General features: G+C 35.8%; 2 protein-coding genes across 3 annotated transcripts in view; both read right to left on the minus strand.

The window, feature by feature from the left end:
• Positions 1–3,464: 3,464 nt before the first annotated feature.
• Positions 3,465–6,271, minus strand: LOC124155953 (ELAV-like protein 1). Its single transcript, XM_046530190.1, has one exon. It carries the CDS (start codon positions 6,067–6,069, stop codon positions 4,969–4,971), a length of 1,101 nt encoding a protein of 366 aa, XP_046386146.1. The 5' UTR covers positions 6,070–6,271; the 3' UTR covers positions 3,465–4,968.
• Positions 6,272–10,421: 4,150 nt separating this feature from the next.
• LOC124155954 (PAX-interacting protein 1-like) overlaps positions 10,422–22,269 on the minus strand; it is a 41,264-nt gene continuing 29,416 nt past the window's right edge. For both annotated transcript variants that reach the window (XM_046530192.1, XM_046530191.1), the window contains exons 14-19: positions 22,088–22,235; positions 18,890–19,025; positions 17,880–18,048; positions 17,663–17,763; positions 13,182–13,566; positions 10,422–11,330 (exon numbers count right to left, since the gene is read on the minus strand). In XM_046530192.1, coding sequence (XP_046386148.1) covers positions 11,248–11,330; positions 13,182–13,566; positions 17,663–17,763; positions 17,880–18,048; positions 18,890–19,025; positions 22,088–22,235 — 1,022 coding nt within the window. In that variant the 3' untranslated portion in view covers positions 10,422–11,247. The remainder of the gene's footprint in view (positions 11,331–13,181; positions 13,567–17,662; positions 17,764–17,879; positions 18,049–18,889; positions 19,026–22,087; positions 22,236–22,269) is intronic.

Below are 22,269 nucleotides of genomic sequence, written 5' to 3' on the forward strand. Positions count from 1 at the left end.
CTTGGAAAATCTGGTGGGCCTGCATCAGGACCTTGCTAGGATGACCACCAAAATATTTCATTTACATGAGCAAAACTCATGCTAAAATTATACTCTTTCAGGCTCAGTTAATGCATGTCAATCAAAAAGCAGTCACATATAGTAATAATTACAGTTACTACAGAACAGACTGATGGATTTGTTGATGGTCTTTAGCATTACTTCATTGAACCCATTCATCTACATACTGACTTTGCTATTCCATATTTTTAAAAAACTTTATTTGAGCAACCTGGGTTTTTAAGTCTCACTTCGACTTAAGACAAATCCTCTAAAATTACAGTACTTCTTTTACACATCCAAAAACAAAGAGATGAACCAATCAGGTCAGAGGTGGAGTGGAAAAAACTGGAAAAATTGGGAGGGGTGGTTTGAGTCAGGGGTAGCTTGTGTGCCGGAGGGTAGGGTAGGGAGAAAGCACCCTGGAGTTATCTTCACCGGGGTGAAGCAAATGGGGTTGAACAGAAAGGGCAGCTTTCTACCCCTTGCTCTTACTGGAGTCAGTATTAGGGATAGTTGGATGAACAGAAGGGAGTCCTTTCCTCATCAGCCGCCATGTTGTTAAGGATTGAGATATTTAGAAGGGGAGTGAGGCATACAAAAATTCTTTTATTATATCATCCTCACTTAACACTGATAAAAAATTCCAACTATTCTAAGAGGTCCAGTCTTTAGCCTTTGCTTATCACATGTAAAACTTTAAACTGAAAGTCACTTTTATGTTTTTTCCGATAAATAGTAAGATCATCATTTAGCTTTTTTGGTCTCTGAGGGTGTAAGCGAAGCTCTATAATTTTAGTGATTTTGACCGATGACAAAGTGATATTTGGAAACCCACGTCTCTAAAATAGTTTTTTTATGGGACAACAAAGCCAGTATAGTCATTTACAAGATGGATTAGAGTAGAGGGGTTCTTGTCAGCTCTCACCTTCTTTGTTCAGGAGGAGAAATTTGAGGATTGGATAAGATGGAGACTATCGCATGTTAGAATATAGGGACACACATGCTTAAGGGGGAAGACTGATGCCACCAGGGCATCAATTGTGTGGCACATGACTTATTTTTTTAACTAAAGCTTATCAGAGAACAAGCTACGCAACATAGCAAGTAGAGAGCAGATCTTCCCATCAAAAGCTAGAGGAAAATTTAATGCCAAGGAGAAGGAATTTTCATTCATCATTTTGCTCAAGGCTAGCTGCCAGTTGGTGTTCCTCCACCTCCTGGGTGTCCCCACCTCCCCAGCCCTCAGTTCATGTGAAAAAGACTATACAACAGATGTCATTAAATCGATAAAGTTATTTCTTTCCCCATTCATGTCCAGATTTATGCTGTCTTGTAAAAAAATCCTAAATTAGACTTATGCATAGGTTAAATAATAAGTTAAACACTATAAAACATTTTCCTTCACCTTTAATGAGAAAGTAAAAATGAAATTCTGTTATTATTAATAAAATTATTACTAAAGCAATTTTTTTAATAAATCAATAAGTTTATATAGGAATGATTACATAACAATAATTTAAACATAAACAATAAGTGTAATGATTCCATGAGAGGCAACATTCAATAAGTTCATTGGTATTCCATTTCACTGAGTAGGTAATGTAATTATCAATAGACTTGACCACTATTTCAAAATAGTCATCATAAAAATGTTGATGCCATTCAAATGACAATGTGAAATATTCCATTAAAGTAGTGAACTCTTAAAAACCTAAGAGTGAAAGTGGTAGAGTTTCAAAATCCCTCATAAAGATTAGTGATAAAATATGAAGAAGCTGATAACAAAATTCAGTAATTTCCAGATGAAAGCAGGGAATACCTACTCTACCCTCTTTCCGTCTCTGGTCCCTTGATATGTAAATGGCCAGGCAGGTCAAAGGGGTGTAATATGTAGATACCAAAAATGGCCTGGGGTCACCAACCCACAAAATTCTGAAGGAAGCCAAGATAGGCCCAGCCCAAAAAATGTTACAACAGAAAATTTCCCATCTCTTCATTTCTGGTCAAACACAAGCTTTGAATATTAACAATAACTTTATTCATTTAATAATTATTGGAGATTTTTGGGCTTCTAAGAGCACTTGTAACAACGCACCTCCGCCTACAAAGCACTGTATGTAATGCCTGCCTTATCTTCCGTCTTCTCCCTCTCCAAATCACTCAGGGCCTAATATAATATTCTTTTCCTAATCAACGGCAAGATGCAATGCAGGATTAAACAATTTTTCTACCTCATCTTCATTGGGATAGATTTTTCCATAGAGTTTCATAACGAAGGGAGCTGGCGTAACAAATCTAAATATCTTCTACCCGTCAGTTCTGATCTCACTGCACATTTTTAAAGTACGTAGCATTTAAGGAAGTGTAAATAACATACATTAGATATTTCTTTTGCGATGAGGTCCTGAATTATCAACAGGCATATAAATACTGCAATCACTTTCGGAAAAGGTACCTATTTCCAGCTTATAACAAATACAACCTTATGAGATCAGTAAATATAAAATTTTAACTTCTTCTCAACATAAATGATTTTCCTGAACATTGATATCATTACGCAACTTCCCCATTCACTAACAAGCCTCCCTTCTCTGAAAAAAAACTAACAAGATTCCAAATGGCAATAAATTAAAATGTTGGCAACAGATAATAACCTTACACTCCTTATCAAATGGATAATATTTGCATTGACTAGCAATATTATGAAACAGGAAATTCAATTAAACTTGCAAAATAGATTATTAAAGCTACAAAATGTAGTTTAGATAGTGGAAGACAACTATCCTATGCAAAAGAACAGCAAAAATTAGTTGATATTTCTCATACAATACTGAAGCACTAATATTGTGTCCCTAAACTTATTATATGAACCCACAGGTTGTGTCAACTAAAGCCTAAACATTTCGAACTGTAGCAATACTAAAATAAAATAATGGAATAACTATTGAGTTGAAGAACACCAAAAACAAAAATATTTGAACTGATGATGTTTTACAAATGCAAAAGCTAGAGAAACTGATGTTCAGATTTGGAAGTTTAATTGACAATGAAAGTACTTCAAACATTACTTAATTAGCAACCTAAGAAAAATTTTAATCATAAGAAAATGTAGATCAGCCGAGATAAAACATTGCTTATTAAGGAGCAAAATATTAATAGGCTGAAAAAATGAATTACTTCAGCAGTAGCAGTAAATCAAAATTGCAAGTAAGAAATGAAAATGCAATTATTATTTTTCCACATAAACTTCCAAATGCATTGTGGTATATAGCACTTCCATCTCTAGAAATTATTAGTGAATGATGAAATTAGTAAATTACTTTGAGGTTGTGATAATTTTGGTTAAAATTATATGGATTAAAGGGAATAAACTAGATATTCAGCCATAGACTTCAAATAACTATATAAAGAAAAAGTCATAATACAGAAAAAACAGCCTTTAATAGGTCTATATAGGTTGAAATGGTGACAAAAATAAACAAGAAATTCACTATTATAAAACAGAACGTAAGTGATACCAAACAAAATGAAAGAGAATGACATGTTTCTGAAGTTGAGTCTATGAAACAACTGCAAGATTACAATACAGCAATAAAAATAACATTTTAACTGTGAAAAGTAATAAATGATAATGACAGCAGTTCTAGTACAAAACATCACCTTCTTCAACCTTTTAGAACAAAATACAGTTGAAAAAAACTTCAAACAAAATATTTAAAAATTACAAAATGTAAAGTTGTGTTACAAACACCACTGTCTCTACTAATGGAAACAAAAGAATGTATTAATCACATACAGTTTAAGCGACAACACCTACACTACATAAAATATTTTTTTAACTGTCAAAAACTACAGAAATTTTAAGCCTACATTTAAGGTTAAGCATATGCACCTCACCATGCAACTTGAATTAGTTCATGTAGCAGTGACAGCTTTGATAATATGTACTTATATATATTAGACTTAATGTTTTACAAAATACGTTATCCATTACAACACTTGATCATTAATTGAATCCTATAAAACACAACTATACCAATACTCCTTTTGACTAGCAATAAAAGAACATAACAAAATAGCAGTGATAATTTAAAGGAGTAGTTGCCACAGAATAATACCTTAGTTAGCTGAAGGAAAAAGACTTAACTTGCAATCATGAATAACTAATGGGTTAGTGAGTGAAACGTGAATATAAAAAAAAAGTTAAATACTTGAGAACCACTTCCTTAATAGATGTGACTTGACTTTAAGGACCCATTTGAAAGAAATACAGGGTAAGATTGCACACTTCCATTGCATTTAAAATAAATAAGTGGACGGATGAAATCGATAAAAAATGCGTAAGTACAACCAAAAATTTGAAACCAATGAAGGTATTCATTGTGAAATAAATCCAATGTAAATCAAGCATTAGAATTACAATAGGGCCAAACAGCTTTATGTACAAAACTAGAATGACCTGACTATAAATATGCCTACTGAAATTGCATATTAGACACCAAATATGGCGATTAAAACTACCTACATTGAAAACACATAAATGCACAATCTGAATAAATTATTACTATATCAAAATTCCACTTACGTCACAACACAACTACAGGCTCTCTGCCGTAAGTGCATCCGCCTTAACTCTAACGGACCAAGGATAAGACTTTTCATTTCTATTCTCAATTTATAAAAGGAAAGTATATAATGTTATGAATTTAAAACCTCATGTATTCAGTCAATGTAAAATGAAGTTCCAGAATTCATTTTAACTACATCCTCAGTCACGCAATACAGTAAAATGGTGGAGTCAATTCCACTTCGGAATTGATTTCTCCTGACTAGCAGCACGATTTTGAGGGTGCCACTCTGCGAATGATAGCAAGTAGGGTATATATTAGTATATATTAATATATATCAAATAATTCAGTCTAAAATTTACGTAGTTTTTCTCTTATTTGTCTTGAAAGAAATTTGCAATATGCGATCTCCAAGAGGATATCCATTCAATGACTCAATAGCTACAACAGCCTCATCGTAATTGATCATATTTACAAAACCAAAACCTTTGCACTTATTAGTTTGAGCATCTCGTATAACCTTTACACTATGTACTGCACCAAAGGGTCCAAATAATTGCCACAATACGTTGTCTTCAGTCTCCGGAGGAAGGTTGAACACGAAGATGCACCAACCTGACCCAGTAATGGCAGTTCCAGGCATTATAATTGGGCTTGTCTGCAGGCCCAACGGGGTAAACCTTTGGATTCCCTTGTTGAAACGACCGGCTGGATGATGGATTGGACCTCCAATTCGCCTGGCTTCCGGGGTCAAAAATCCCGGCAAAGGAGGTGTGATGATAGGCATAGTTGCTGCAGGCGTAGCTTTATGCTGGTTACTGGCAAACTTCACATTGATTGGAACAGTCAGTCCCTTGGGAATCGTGCCGTCTAGTTCCTTAATGGCTCTTTCCGCATCACTTCGTAGGTCATACCTAACGAAGCCAACGCCTTTGTACACAAAAGGAGTACCCCCTGCCCCATTAGTGTAATTGCGAACAGTCGAGTTGTCTCCCAATAGTCGCGACGTAATAATTCGCCCAAAAGGGGTAAAAATATTTTCCAAATCAACTTGTGTGATATTAGGAGGCAAGCCGCTAATATACAAATTGGCACCTTTTATTGCATCACTGCTTGGGCGGGCATAAGACACCTTGATTGTTTTGTTCTGCAGCCTTAGTCCATTCAGCGTTTTTATAGCCTTGTCGGCTTCTTCCTGAGATCGATAGCTCACAAATGCGTAACCCAAGCTTTGCCCAGTACTTTTATCCCGTATTAATTTGCAGTTATCTACTTGCCCAACTGAAGAAAACAGCGACCGAATATCTTCTTGTGTCATTGTCTGAGGCAAATAATTGACAATGAGGTTTGTTTGACTCTCCACTGGCTGTGCACTCGTATTTTGCACAGATGACATGGAAGAGTTACATTGGAGGGTGCCGTTCTGACTCGGCAATGTAACCATTCCGTTCTGCATCATTATTTGCAGCACAAATAACTACTTAAATACTTAAAATACACTTCAAAGAAAATACTCTTAGTGCTTGCCGAAATAACTTCCCACTACGAGCACTTAATACTGTAAATGAGATCAAGCCGTTCCCCACGAACACAACGGAACAAACGGATGTAACAAACCAAGCTTACCCCGTGAACTCGATTGGCTGTAGCGCTGCAGCATTTATTGATCTTGAAGGAAGTAGTCCCACATTCATCGTCGTCATCGGGAAATGCGTTTGTTTTTATTTTCATATTTTTAAACGAAACGTTATTATGTGATTTAAAATTATCACTTTTAAGAGCGAAAAGAACCTCGAAGGATAATATGACCATTATAATTTCTAATAATGAATTATTACTTTATTTAAGCAAAGCTGTATTATGATGTAACGAGCAATAGGGCTTTTAAAATTTTCCCAGGCTTCAGCTGTGATCAAGTTCGTTGAATCAAGCCCTGGCTTAGCATATTTTAAATTATCGGCAGCTACTTGCAGACCGTAATACACTCGTTTAAATGGCTCGTTGACAAATTCTGTATAATTTCATGAATATTGATAATTTTTTTAATCATTGGGTTGTTTTATTATGCAATCATAACATCAATGTAAGCTACATCTACTGTCTTAATCTCCCTTCCAACATTCCAGTTAAACCTTATTTCATTCCATTTTTAGCCACAGTCGTGAAAATCAATAAAATTCCGCATCGGTCTCGAGCTTCAAAACGCTCGTCGCTGGCGTTTAAGCAGACTTCCCTTACTCAGATACCTTTACTAAAGATGTAGACCGTGAAATTATAAAACCCGTGAGCTTGAGCGAATAAGAAGTCTTTGAAGACTCGAGTAATTACACCCACACGCCGATGAATGGATGACTTGCCATGGAGTTAATTTTGGAACAAGCCAATATTTAATACTTGCACATAACATTTAGTGCATTAACTAAAGCCTAATTAAAATTGCACCATATGCATCTTCCTCCAAGTTACAATGGAATAGGAACACAATTTCATCCCATCGCGCTCCCCTTAACTTAATCTTATCGTTAATCAATACAGCTAATACTCTGGCAGCCATTTTGTTCAAGTAAAAGAAACGCTTTCGATAAAAGAATTTATGAGAATTATACATAACATGGCTGAGAATGCAAGGCACCGTAGCCTCTAATTGTCACTCCACAACCTAATCCCTTCTATAGCTCATCTTAAGAAATAATAATTGGGTCATTAACTTTGTTTCCATTTTATAATCCACTATCCTATTTTGCTCCAATCATATGCTTATTACTTTGATTTTCTTAGAGAGATATCCGACTAAAAATTACCCACTAGCCACTTGCATGAGTCCCATTTTTACATAGGACGCCATAAAGCCTTTTTACATCATGTTGGACTTCCTGGAATGGGACACATTAGATTTAAACTTTGCATCACCAAGTAAGAATTTCATTTAATTAAATTACTACAGGACACGAAAATATTTTTTAGATAAAAATATGACTGCAATTTTCAATAATTATAGGGCAAGAGCTGTTTTGGTGTCCATCAAAAAAAAGTCTCTTTTTAATCCATTAAAATTGAAACAATTCTTTGATTATGAGTATGTTAATAAAATCCCTGGGCACACAGCAAGATCCATTTGGGAGAGAATTGTGGATTCATTTTCACAAACGGAACATAGCTGACATTTCATGGTCCCATCCTTGGCCAGTGGATAAAAAGGAACACTCCACTGTCAATAATTGTTGGGAAAGCAAAATTAAAGAAGTGGCATAAAAGAATTAATGTAGAGGATTTTTAATTCAGATCACAATAACACAGAGCTCCATAAATTGGATTCTTAAAAAAATAGCTGACCAGAAAAAGACTTGTGCAAATCAGCATTAACCTTCTGGCTATCCATGTTTCATCAATTAGTGTTCCGCCACGGTCGACAGAAAAGTTGGCAGTGGCGGAACACAGCATTAATGAAGACCATGCTACTACATGGGGAGACACAAAAATTCTTTGCCACGCACAACATTACTGGGACCACATAATTAAGGAGGTCCATAGAGATCCGCTTCAATCCCTGAAATTTCAATCGGGACACTGGCTTTCATATTGGCAATACATGGAGACCTGTAATCTGCTGAAAAAAACATAAGGGAAGAACATGAAGAATTTCAAAAGACCTACAGCCAATCAGACGACACCTGAGCCGTATTGTTGTCCTCGGTAAACGGTCGTATCGGTTCAGTGTGAAATTGGACTTGCAAAGAGTAACACGGCCTTGAAGATGGGAGACAAGTGGTCTCTTGAAACAAAGGCTTATATGACAGAATTAACCTGGCTGAGAACCCGAGAATAATCCATCAATAGTACCTTTTCACCAGGAGAAATTAAAATCATTTATTAATTGTTGTTATTTGAGTACATATATTCACATATTAACCACATTGGGTGCTTTCCATTCATTGACACACGTCGACACAAGTCAACTTGCGTCGCGGTTTTCGCGTTCCATTCTGTGTGTGCCGCCGACTGTTGTGACACAAGTCAACAAACGGTAACGCGCAGGAATAGGAGAGTTATAAACCGTTACCGCGGGTCGACACAAGTCGATGCGTGAGTCGCATGAATGGAAAGCACCCATTGTGCAAATAGCTGTATCCTAGGGAATTATTTTATTTATGTTTTGCGATTGTTTTCCTTTCTTATTGACTAGGATTAGTTATGCATGTAGGGATTGGTTACCATTAATTAAATGGTAAAAATATCCTTTCCGTCATCCTTGTACCTATAAAATAACAATTGTGCCATTAATTAAATTAGGTTTCTGTTTAAAATCATTTTTCACGGAATTATTGGGGATGCAGACAGAATCTTTTCAAACCAAGGTAAAGAGTTCCCTAACAATGGGTGCCAGGGACTAAATCCATCTTTCAGAATCTTATCTTCGTGATGAGGTTGAAGTAAATGGAGCAATTTCTTACTGAGGTTTAAAAAATACTTTGCAATGACCTAACCTATTTTTTTTTGACAACAGCAAACACCAAGAGTAGAAATGATTTTTTTTAAATTAAAGAGTACAAAATAACCATCATTGCATCCAGTGGGGCAGCGAGGGGGGGTTTTGGAGGATAAACCCCCCCGAGAAATTTTTAAGTTTATTCCATTTTACTTAATTAGATTGACATTACTAATATTAATGCAATGATTAATAAAATATCAGAAAGCCGTAAAACTCACCATTTTGAACCATTTGTCTAAAAATTCCACTATTTATTAATCTGACACCTACCGCTTCTCCTGGTGAGTATTCCATACCCCCACACACCCCGGCTTTAGTTGCACCTAAACCTACCCCAGCCTTAACTCCTAGCGACGCCCCCAATTTCATCAACCTAGCACGTAAAAATTTACACCATAATGTCACCATCTTTTGCAAATTCATTATCTTCCAGAAATTTTCCCACATGAAAAATTTCCCTTTAAAATTATTACAAGATCTTGGTAAGTTTGAATATTTGGCATAAGAACCAAAAATGCAAGCCTCCACAAACATGGCCACGAAAAATAACAGCCGTAAGATTAAGTCCCTAAATGACACATGACAAAAAAAATCCCATCACGCCCACTCATGCACTGAATTATTTATCCAAAAGTTACAGTAGCTATTATCACCAGCTCTCGTAAGTACATACCACTAACCAACCTTAGTAACATATGAGAAACATTTTTCTATGAATACAGAAAGACTCATCACCAACCTGATTTTTAACATTTTTTTAGTAGATTCCACTAGAGATCCTGTAGCCATTATGTGTCAAACAACTTCATTTCTCGTTATTATATGCCTCAACGTGAAATTATCAGAAACTGATTAGTATTTGTTTATGGCTGGCTTAGTGTGCTTGGCATTTACTCCACCATTAGACAGGCATACATCCAAGGGTGTACCTAGGATTGAAATCGGGAAGGAAGGGGGAAAGCCATGGCTGTTCAATTTGAATTATTTAAGCATGGAAAAGGTGAATGAAACCAACATTTTAAGAAAACTATAACAGTGCTTTATTAGTTTTTAAAATTATTTGATTGAAAAAATTATTTTAGTTAAATGTCTCATACTAATATCATTTTTCATGGGCTTAAAGAAAATTTGTTAGAAACTTTCTTTTCAATCCAGTCCTGATTTCCTTTTAAGACTTTAGTGATTTTTGTTAAGCAGCTGCAGCTTCCCCTCCCTGGGTACGCCCATGCATACTTCTACATACTACCCTGCAAGCTGCCTCAATGGGCAGGGGGCATCGGTGGCAAAGTTGGATTTACATAGCAAAAAATAATTATACATTATTAAGGAAAACTGTTTATTGCAAGTAACTGGCAAAGGCATTTTAAGTTTTGATATTGGAAGGTCGATGAAAATTAACCGAAAAATGACAGCCTTTACATATCTTTCATTTTTCAACTTCCAATTGAAGCTTCATCACCTAAAAATATCAAATGATCTGATTCAGACCTGAAGAAATAAATGACACTGACCTGAATAAAACTACCCACGACCTGTGATTCAAAGCAAACCAACCAATGACCGATTTGGTTTTACACTGTCTTTGAGAAACAAGCACTGCAAGTAAGCTTTTGAACATCAAATCAACTAAAAATAGAAAATAATTCAGTTTTTAACAAAAGTATTTCCACTAAAACTCTGAAGGAAATATTTTAAAATTTCACTCAGATTTGTATATAAATATGACACGGATAAAATAACAGCAAATATAAAAGTTAGATATATATTGACATCACTATTAGACAGCATAAATATGGACACACACTTTTTCAAACTATATATAACAATAAATTTCTCTGAATTTACAAAATATATAAGGAAATTCATCACACTACATTTTCTTCCTAAAGTCACAAGGCATATCTAAGGCAAGGTGATTTGACAGCTGAAGAGAGGTATTTCAATTACCTTGAGATGCTTTTGTACAAATTATGAATATCAAATACAGCATGGCCCCATATTTTATGAGTGATACGATAAAAAATTATTTTTCTGTCAACTTGGCAGTGTCTAAAATTTTGAGCTGTATCGAAAAAATCACAGAATTATGAATGACAAGGCAATTATATTACAGCACTTTGGATAATTTGTTATCATATATATCCATCTTTAGAAAGTTACTATCATTGATGAGTCGTAACTCGTGTTCTGCCTCATTACTGAACTTAGCACGTACTCAGCATTGAAAAATTCTGTAAATAAAAAAAATAAGACATTCAGTCCTCCATGTACCAACCTTATTAACCAAAAATACAAACATTTTAAGGAAGAAACTCTTGAATAAAGTAATACTTAAATCATTGAGAAATAGCTGGTTGCATGTTCCAACAAAGGTTAAATGATCAATCACTTGCTTTAGCCAGGAGTGGTTTGAGTGCTCATTTGGATTCATATTAGTGTAAAATTTGAGGCGATATTAAATCATCTAAAAGCCACACAAGACATAATGACATGTTAATTATGAAATACTACCTTAGTGTTCATGCTAATGTATTGAAATCTGTAGACAGAAAGCAAGTTGTTGGTGTCATTGATTAGTAGAAGTAGCAAAAAATCACTTACACTAAAGTTTAACTTGAATGATGCTTGGGATAGGTAAGGGTTAAGATAAACCCAAACCAAGGTACAGGCATGCAATTTTCATACTTTGAGGGTTAAGGGGGCCAGATCCTCTCTAGGGACCATATCAGACTGAGGATTTAGTGTCGTGCTTCCAGCCAGCTTCTTTCAGAATATGATACTATTTTACTCATATTTCATGTTTCACAACTTTCTTCTCTTCTCTTTCTTTCATTGAAGAAAGGAAAGGAAATGAGTGTTAACAACAACAAGCTCATGAGGCCCATTACCAAGGCTGAGGAGTAGCTGAAAAGCAGTGATCTGCATGGCATGAGCTCAAGATAAGCTGGGTTATTCGTCTTCACATAATGTTTCACTCCCCAACTTGTCCAAACCCTTTTTGTATCAAATTCAATCTAATGGAATTAAGTCATCCCTTAATAACCTGTAACGACCTTATCTTTCACTCCTTGAACTTGACTTCAGTGATTACGTGACGACTGATGACACAAGTTATTCTCCGAGGGCTGCTACTATGATGGTTTTCTGGGAATGTTTTTCATTGATGGCTTAAGCCCCTTTCAACTTTCAACCCTACTCTCTCAGGGAAGTCCATTGTTAGTTCAGTATTTATTCTGTCAGCTACTTCCCCTTCTAAAGAGGATGTCTAGTATTATTTGCACAGTTCACCCCAAGATTCTCTCTATAATCCATTCCAAGGTCAGTTTCTATGGATGAACTGTAAAAGAACCAAGGAAGTGTTTCCCCTGACATGATGGTGGGTGAGAGTATCCTTTCTCTATGGAACAACGCCACATTGCATGGTATTTAGACATCCCAGTGCCCATTTAACGACATGCAGATGGCAATCATCGATGTCGATTCAAAGATCTGCTGCAATTTTGTCAAAAAAGAATGGCAATTAGGGTTTTGACAACTGTATCACAGTTCTTGACTCTAAATAAATTGCTTGTGCTTGAAAAAATCACCACATAATCATGGCGAAATTGACGAGCACGGAAAAATACGCAGGAATTCCTTGGCGGTTGATTTTGGCATTGCAACTCTGACTATAATATATTTATTATAGAAAATATAATATTTATTAATAGAAAGCCATCAAATAGTTCACTAAGTATTCAATAGTCAAAATTCATTTTACTTTAACATTAACTATTTTCTTTAAATTATAAAAATTAACTCATATTACCAAATATTCATCAAATACATAATACATTTAAAAGGTGAAACTGCATATAATAAAGATTTCCTAAAGTTTTTGAAAATATATCTTTAGTTGTTTTTAAGATCTATTTTTTTCCTAACCTACTGCTAAATCATAAAAATTCCTCTGCACTTTTAGCATGGTACCTAGAAAATCAGTTGGCATTCAAAGGATTAAGCAAACTTGAATTACAATGTGGAAAATGAATAAACCCATAACGATAACTAATAGGAATGACTCCAAAAATAGAAACACTTACTAATTTTAGAGGATGCAAGGTGGGTCAGTAAGTGCAAGTCATTGTCGTGAGTAATCACGACAATCTTCTCCTTGTCAGGTAGTGCCTCTTCATTCCCAGTTGTCACATTCCCTCCTTCAGTTTCTCCTCCCTCCTGTGATTCCTTCTTAACTGGGTCCTTCTCTGCCGGGGGTTGAGCTGGTTTTGCTTGAGCATTCTGTAACTTACTTGGGCCCAAGGCAGTTTTGGCATTCTTTCCATCCTCCCCTGGATTTCCTGCTTTCTCTTTGATCTTGCGTGTAACAGTACGCAAACTAGGTTCAACTTTCCCACCAGCACACTCAATTATATCCTTCAATATAGATGCTGATGGAATCACACCAGGTGTGATGTAGAAAGTTGTGCCCTACACAGAAAATTGAAAATAACCATAGCATCATAACTAAACACCATTTTATGCTACAAAAAATAATGACAATATATGTACTCATAGATAAACCATACAAACTGGATTAGAGGAACCTACATATTTTATCTAAATCGAACATAATCACTTATAAGTAAACTAAATACTGCTTTAATTAAAATGACCACAACATAAGTTCCAAACCAGAATGGAGAAATTACCCAAAAAATAATTCTTTTTACTTTTTAAAACTTCGGAACATGATGGGGCTTTTATTTTTCAGTTACAAATTGCGTCATGAAGTTACTAACCAAAAATTTGCATAAAGAAATTGTCAAAAAACGGAAGAAAAAATCTTCTTTTCGTCTTCGTTACAAATAACTATTTTATTCGTCTTCTATATCCCAAGGCCGTAACAACAATCACTTTTTATATTGGCAACGTAAATAAATAACAAAACAAACATTCATCATCACCTTGAACGTAAAAATGCAAAACCCTACAAATATTAATTTTCACATTACAACACCTCCCCTCGTTCGAGGATGATGGAAAGGAACACAAAAAACATCATGCATAAACAATACGTTGGCAACGCCTATTCGAATTCCACCCAGGCGCTGCTTATTTTGTTAATAACGTATTCTAACATCTCCCCTCGGGATTGACAAAATAATAATTTGAAATATAAATCTCTAAGCACTCCTTAAGATTTAACATCTTACAAAATTCTTTTGTCTTAGTTCCTGACAGTGGCTTTGTCAACATGTCAGCGACATTATCTTTTGATCTGACTAACTGGAATGAAACCTCCCCTGTTTTTACCATCTCCCTGATACAATGATACTTCTTGATGTATGACATATAATCATATTTAATAATACTTCTTGATATATGATATAATGACACTTCTCCGCATCTGGTCCACTCAGTGCCTCCTCTGCATCCTCCGGAATGTTGCTATCTGGACCTTCTGCAGCAGGGACAGGTCTTGGCATTCCTCTGTCTCTGAGACCTATGTGGTAGACCACCTTCCGCTACTCCTTCATAGGCAGGCTCATTTTCACAGGCGATGATTACCTCCCCTGGCCCCTGGATGGGTGTCACCTCCTCTGGCTCTCCACCTCTCGCCTCGAGCTCCTCCCAAGTCATCGTCTTCTCCTGCTTTCGTTTTTCCATCTCCAGTTGTTTCAAGGCGTAGTCTTTCTGTGATTGCTCTTCCTTCAGGCGTTTATTCAATACAGCCATCAATTCCATAAATCTGAGCTTTTCAGCCTCAGCAGCCTGCATCATGGCTCTTAAAGCATACTCCGAGGACTTGAAATTTCCGGATCTCATTGCGGCAATTACCAGTGAGTTATCATTTGAGCCTTGAGAAACATTCATGCTATGGAGGGCTTCTTGTAACTTTTCTACCATTATATTTTTCTTCTCCAGTGTATTTTCCAAATTATTGACTTTTGCCTGTTCTTTCATCAGCTGCATCGTTAAATTTTTCTTTTCTTTCCTATGTTCTTCTGCCATTGCCTTCATTTCTAATTCTTTCTCCTTAATAGTACTATCTTTGCTCTTCAAACACTCATTTAGGAATAGTATTAGCTGGTCACCATGCTCTTCCTTGGCCATTACTGTGGACAAACGACTTTTGAAGGCATCCATTTCTGCCTGGTCAGCCGCTGATATTGCCTTACTAACTTCTGCTTTCCTTTTCCAATCGCTGGCCTCTTTCTCTGCCTCCTGAAGCGATGTCTCCAGCTTTTCTACTTCAGCCAACCTCTTCTCCCGGTCCATTGGTTCAAGGTGTGTGTGCCTCTTTGCAAAAGAAACTCTGGAAGCCTTCTTCTGCTCGACTACGATTCTTTCCCCTTCATGGTGCAGGTGTCCCAAACGGTTGTGCCATGTTGTTCAAACGGTTGTGCCATGTTGTTGCTGCAATTTTACATGCTTTCATACCTTCATGTTCTTCAGCTTTTTTTCTTATTTGTGAAATAGGAGCACTCCCTTCAGTAGTGAGGTAATACAGGAAACCAACGCGATACCCCTGGAACAGAGTAGCTTCTTCGTCGCTAACAGTAGTCTTTCCGTCTCTCCTCACAATGGTCAAGCCCTTCTCTTCTAATTTCCCTTCCGAAATCAAATTGTCTTGGAGGCAAGGAATATATAACACATTAGTTAACTTTATTTTCCATCCACCACATTCATTCGACATCTGGATGGTCACTGATCCTTGACCTTCTATTTTTAGTGATGTACCATCACCCACAGTTACTTCTCCAGAGAGGGGTTTGAAATCAACAAACAAATCTTTCCTAGGGCTCATGTGATCCGATGCTGCTGAATCCAGTATCCATATGCCGTTGTTTGCATGGTTTGGATTTCTTTGCATGCAGAGTACTTTATAGCCTCTTGATACTACTGATGCTGATGACTTCTTCTCTTCTTCATCTTGCTTCTGTATGGCAGGACAAAATCTTGCAGTATGCCCCTCCTTTCCACATGTGAAACAAATGTATCTCCTCTCAATAGGTTTCTTTGGAGCATTTTGTGATTTATTTTCACTGCTTACTTTAGGTATGTTTGGCTTCTTCTTTACCTTGAGAGCCTTGTGTTCTTCTGTCTTCGCGTAATCCTCATTTTTCATTCTCTTCTCTTCTAGCAGGAGTTGGGACTTAACATATTTGGATGTTATGTCTCCTTCATTTGTTCTGTAAATACTTCGTATAAACCCAGCATATTTTTCTCGAGGCAGACCCATGAGGTAGAACGCAGCCAGTGCTCTATCCGGGAGATTAATGCCACACTTAGTAATTTTACGGTTGTAATTCTGGATCTTGCTCATGTACTCCATCATGGAAAGGTCTTCCGTTTTTTCGGTATTTACCATTTCCTTAAGGAACATTATCTCCTGGAACACGTCGTAAGTGGTGCACATGTCTCTTAATGCTTCCCACATATCCTTCGCTAGGTCCAGTCCCACGATATCATCCAAAAATGAATCATCTACGTATTGTATGATAATGGCTCTGGCCTGTTGATTTTGTCGCTGACGGCGCCTAACCTCTTGTGGTGGGAGTTGGCTTTCGTCTTCCATTTCTATCTCGTTTCCATCACTGCCGAATGTTATGTATGGATGGAAACCTTTTACCGCTTCCCAACAATCTTTCTTCATTAAAAAAGCTTCAATTCTTACAGCCCATACATCGTAATTATCGCTGTCGAGTATTGGGATACACGTCTTCTTTTCTTCCGCCATTTTTGATGATTCCGAACTTACAAAGAACAATTATGGGGTTCACTTCTTCTAACCTCAAACGTATTCGCCGTTCACACCATCAAAAGAAAAACTTCGCTTCGCATCAACACTTAGTGCAACTAAGTCTCATAATCTGTCAAAAAACGGAAGAAAAAATCTTCTTTTCGTCTTCGTTACAAATAACTATTTTATTCGTCTACTATATCCCAAGGCCGTAACAACAATCACTTTTTATATTGGCAACGTAAATAAATAACAAAACAAACATTCATCATCACCTTGAACGTAAAAATGCAAAACCCTACAAATATTAATTTTCACGTTACAACAGAAATGTCATCAAAATTAATTTTTAAAAGAAAAAAATTGCTGCACAATTGTGAAAATTAATCATTTGAAATATACTTATAGAGTCCCAAAGTGTTCAGCAAATACAATTTCATATTGCTTTTATCCCCAAGGTACCCACACTAAGAAAGAAAGTGAAAATCCTAGATTTAAGAAGTTTAATCATTCAAGAATTGTTTCAACTGATTTACATCAGTAATTATGCACAGCTTACAGTTGACTCAAATGATCAAAGAAAAAATTTCCTGAAGTGGTAAATAAAAAAAACAGCACAGCAAGATGAACCTCTATATAACCTCTTACCTTCATAAAAATTTATCACGCAATTAAAACGGGCGATACGGAGCATGGGGAATAAGAACATATATGGATCTAAAACAAAAGCATTGAAATCGAGGAAATTTTTATCCTTTAATAGCAAATGCAACCTGCCTTAGCACTGTAGCCATTTAAAAGCTCCATGTTTATATTTTCATAGTGCATCATAATACATACCTTAAACAAAGATGTCCGTTTTGGCTTTTGTAGCACTTGCTTTAAATTGAATTTGTACAATTTTTCCATTTCTTGATCATCCAGGATGTATGGGGTTTCATCTATGAGAGGAAATACATTCAAAACATGAGAAATGAAAAACTTAATGCTACAGAAACATCTAGTTAAGGGCAAAAAACCAAAGAAAGTGGGAGAATTAAAACTACACATGACTCACCAACAAATTTTTTCTGGGAAAAGCATTCTAAAACCCATTCAATTTTTAATATATATTTGCAGGAAGATAAACAGCATAAGAATTTCACTGTTCTCTTTCCATTTGAAGTGACTAGATGAGTGGCCTCACGGCAGGACGTGGCTACTGAGCCTCCTAGCTGCTTAATTTTCTGTGAAAATATAAATTGCATCCACATTAAATACCAACACAAGTTTTATGCTGTCTTTACAGATAAGAAATTGTGCATTGGGGAAAAACAAAAAAGTATTTTGATGAACAAGGCACTAAAGATAGTGAGAAATCATGGGACATAAACAAAGGCCAGAACCACTACAAAAATTACCATTAACAGAATCTTCATGTCGTTAATGAATTAGACTTACCCTTCCATTAACATGAATAATCTGTGCTTAACTAACTAATTATTATAATGTAAATTTCCAACTTCAGATTGCTAAAGGCATTCAAACTATTCTGTATTTTAATGAAGAAGAAAAAAGCATAAAAATGCATTAATAAAAAATAAAAGTAGTCAAGAAAAGCGAATTTTTTTACCTCCCTTCAATTCATGCAGCATATAATCAGCACACATCTATGATGTAAATCAGGGACTTGAAGACAAAGCACTAGTTATTCCGAAGAAAAATTAACACATTGACAGCCACACTGTCATTCTGACCAGGAATGAAACTTCCTACCTCACCATGCCTGTATTACTGACTGACCACCGAGTGACTGAGTCCCGCGTGATTTTTTGTGCCAATGGTTACAGGTAGACGATTTTGTTAAGAACCATGGCTGAAATGTTCATTAGAGTAAAATTACTTCATAAAGAGTGAAATTCATTTTGATGTTATTTCTACAACACATGAATCAATTATAAATAACTGATGAAAAAACACACTAATGGTGTCACAGGAGATATGTACTAAAACACCATGTTGGTCACTGTGTTAAGTACCTTTCCCTTTCACAACAAAATGGGTATTACATAAGAAATTTTTTATTACCTTCTCAAGTTTTGCCGGTTGTATTCCAGAAAACATGACTACTGGGTACCCTCCTTCAGGAGCAGGAGCATTAAGTTTGGCAGATGAATCAACTCCATCTTCATCGATTGCTTCATCTTCTTCTTCATCTGCTCGTCTGTACACAAGAGGGTAGCAAATGGCTTCAAAAAACATGTATTATGATGGACTAGGGGTAAAATATGCTTAATTTACCCATTCAGTTTGACAAAATTCATAATTAATAAATAAATTTTATAGTCTACACATATTTTGAGGCAATACTTTGAGGTTATCTAACCAATTAAGTTCAAAGCAAAGCAAAGCTGAAAATCGATTCATCATTGACAGTTCAGTTAATTTGGAGAGAATGATGCAACTCCAGTCTACATACATGAAAAACTCTAGACAATGAAGCCCTAAACAATGAAATTTTAGGGAAATCTCCCTATTACAAAGTCATAAGTCATTTTGTCGCAACATTTCAATAAGCAATGTATGTAAAAATGATCCGTTAATAACCCCTCCATTATGAAAATTCCATATAACGAAGTCTACCCTTGGGCCCAAAACAGGAAAAGCATGCCTCCATTTATATTTTTGTAAATGAAACAGTATTTTGCATTTACAAGTACATAGTTTTGTGTATCCATATTGATGTAATATCCTGGAGGTAAAACGTGAGCTTAGGGTACTGCACTGTAACCGCTCTTTACTTTCCACAGTGCCTTGATAGTATGCAATACCTCTCAGCAAGAATACTTCTGAGGTTTCACAGCTACATGAATTTTGGGATAATGAGAATAGATTTTATTCAAATACTTACTTTTTGTAAAATTATTATATACTACATAATAAATATTATTATGTTGAATTAACCTCATTTTTTAACTTTGTTTTTAAGCTGGTGATATAAAAATTTCAATTGAAGAACCACCACTGAGATTGGCATCTTTCCCATTTTTTTTTTAAATTTCAAATAATAAGTGTCCACCTGTTCCAACCCAGCCCCTTAATTCCCTCTCTGTAATATTTATTGCTGCATCCAACTCAAAACATATCCATTCCAAATTTTCATAATTCAATATTTCCAGTGCAACAAAAGGATTTTTCAGAATACTGATCTTTGCTCATCTGCTTGGTGCAAAAAGTAGCTGCTTTTATGTTATGCAAGACTAAAAAAGGAAAGGTATCAGGTCCTTTTGTGTGTTTTTATTCTCTGTATTGATAACGAAGACTTTTTTAACTCATATGATTGTGCTTTAGCAACTTAATATTCCACTTTCACAGTTATAGCCTGTAAACTGTGCACATATTAAATGAGAAAAGTTTGGCAATAGACTAACGCAGGATCTCTCACAAAATTAGTTTTAAGAGTGAAGAGTGTAATAATTGTCCTTCACAATGGGAGAAAGCACCGAGAGTCAAATAATCATGAAAAACAATTCCTATTGACGACATAAAAATGAACAAAAAAGGAAGTCAATCAAGGAAGATAGTGGCATTGGTTGTACACGTCGTTGCTTCATCCTGAATACTTACCAATTGTGTTTGCCATGTGCTCATTAGATTTGTGGAGTAATGGTACTTATTATCGCTCCCAATATTTCTTTGTGGGTAATAACGCAGGACAATTGTGTTATTTGATTTAAAAAGTAAGAGTGAACATCACAAGAGATAACTCCTGGATGAACAAGGCCGAGTTGAAGATTACAAATATTACCTGGCATGCTCAAGGATTGTACTTAATCATGGTAGCTAAGAATGGGTGTAGCAACAAATAATGGTTGCGTTAAGCTTCCATGAAGGTATCATCACCTGCAATTGACATTAGGACCTTAGTGCACTGTCAAGTGCTACATTTTTTATCAGGAAAAACAACTCGCCCCACCTAACTTCCACAATCGTGTAATTGATAATTGTATATAGTGATCATGAACAGATATACAGGTATTTCTATGGGATTCCCACAATTCACTTCATTTCGCCAGTCTTAAGGTTAATAAATGCTCTCTCAAGCAAAATTACTGTAGAAATTTGCCAGCAAGACAAATAAATTGCTATCAACTTAAATTATTGTCCTTCATGAATAAAATCAACTAAATAGTCAGCAAAACTATGGAGCACGTTGAAAATATGCAATCCGCAGGCATTCATTTTGGCAGCCATGTAATTTCAGACTAACAAAGTGAAATACACAGATAGAAAAAGACACAATGATATCTGTGGTATTTGCTGGTAAATAATAATTGTTTATCATCGCTACAGGAATTTTTTTAAAAGTCAATGAAACAAGATTAAGAAATTTACTTAACTTCCATCATATAACATACAAAATACTTCAATGCAACCCACATATCACCTTCACACAGCGAAACCCCTCTACAGCAAAGCCATGATAATTCCCACCCCAACGAAGTCATAGTACAGAGGTTTTACTGAATAATAACTGCTGATGGTCAACTCTGGCAATTATAATATGCTATATCACCTAATTTCAAACTATTCTTTGGTAATTGTTACCTAATAGAATTTTTTTATATCTACTACTGTCACATCAACAATGGGAGATGAGTGCAACTTGAATTTAGCTCCAGGAGTAGGCAGGTAAGGCCTGCTACTCATTTTGCAGTAATGCAACAATCTGTGGCGCTGACATCGCATATGGACAGTGGCACAGCCACGGAGAGTTTTTCCAGGTTACAACCTCCATTGAGCCTTTGAAGCATTTACTTCATTCAATTAATATACTTTATTTTAATAAATACTCGTACTAAACTATGTACTGTTTTTGAGCCCTAAAAGTCACATTTCCACATCACAAATCTCAAATTTTTTGGGGGAAGACCCCTTTTGCCCTGAGGTATTTTTCATACACCCCCAAAGTACCCTGATATCTCTGGTAAATCCCCCTGCCCCCATTTCCAAATCCAGGCCACTGTATTTTGGCACATCCAAATAAAAAAATGTTTCACACATGCGATATTTCATCCCTCTTATCCCTTATTTTTATTCCCAGGCTGGCGATTGAAACACCAGAAATAAGGGAACCATAAATCTGGCTCATAAATCGATAAAAAATTTTCCATACTATAAGTTATAATTTATAAGTCTAGTAATGGTACACTGCAGCTCACAATTCCTCTCAGTCCTATTCCTCCACAAAAGATATGAATCGTAGATAAAAGATTAACGACAAACCTTTTCTTATTGGGTGTTTTACCATCCTTGTTCTCTTGGGATGAATCCCTTTCCAGTTTACGCTTCAACCTTCTCTGTGAACCAATTTGTCCTGGCCGGAATTTATCATACAATTCTTGGGTAATATGAATAGGTACTTTCCATGCCGCTGTAATCAAAAGAATTATTTATTGAATACAAAG

The sequence above is a fragment of the Ischnura elegans genome, chromosome 3 (assembly GCF_921293095.1).
Source record: "Ischnura elegans chromosome 3, ioIscEleg1.1, whole genome shotgun sequence".
NCBI lineage: Eukaryota > Metazoa > Arthropoda > Insecta > Odonata > Coenagrionidae > Ischnura > Ischnura elegans.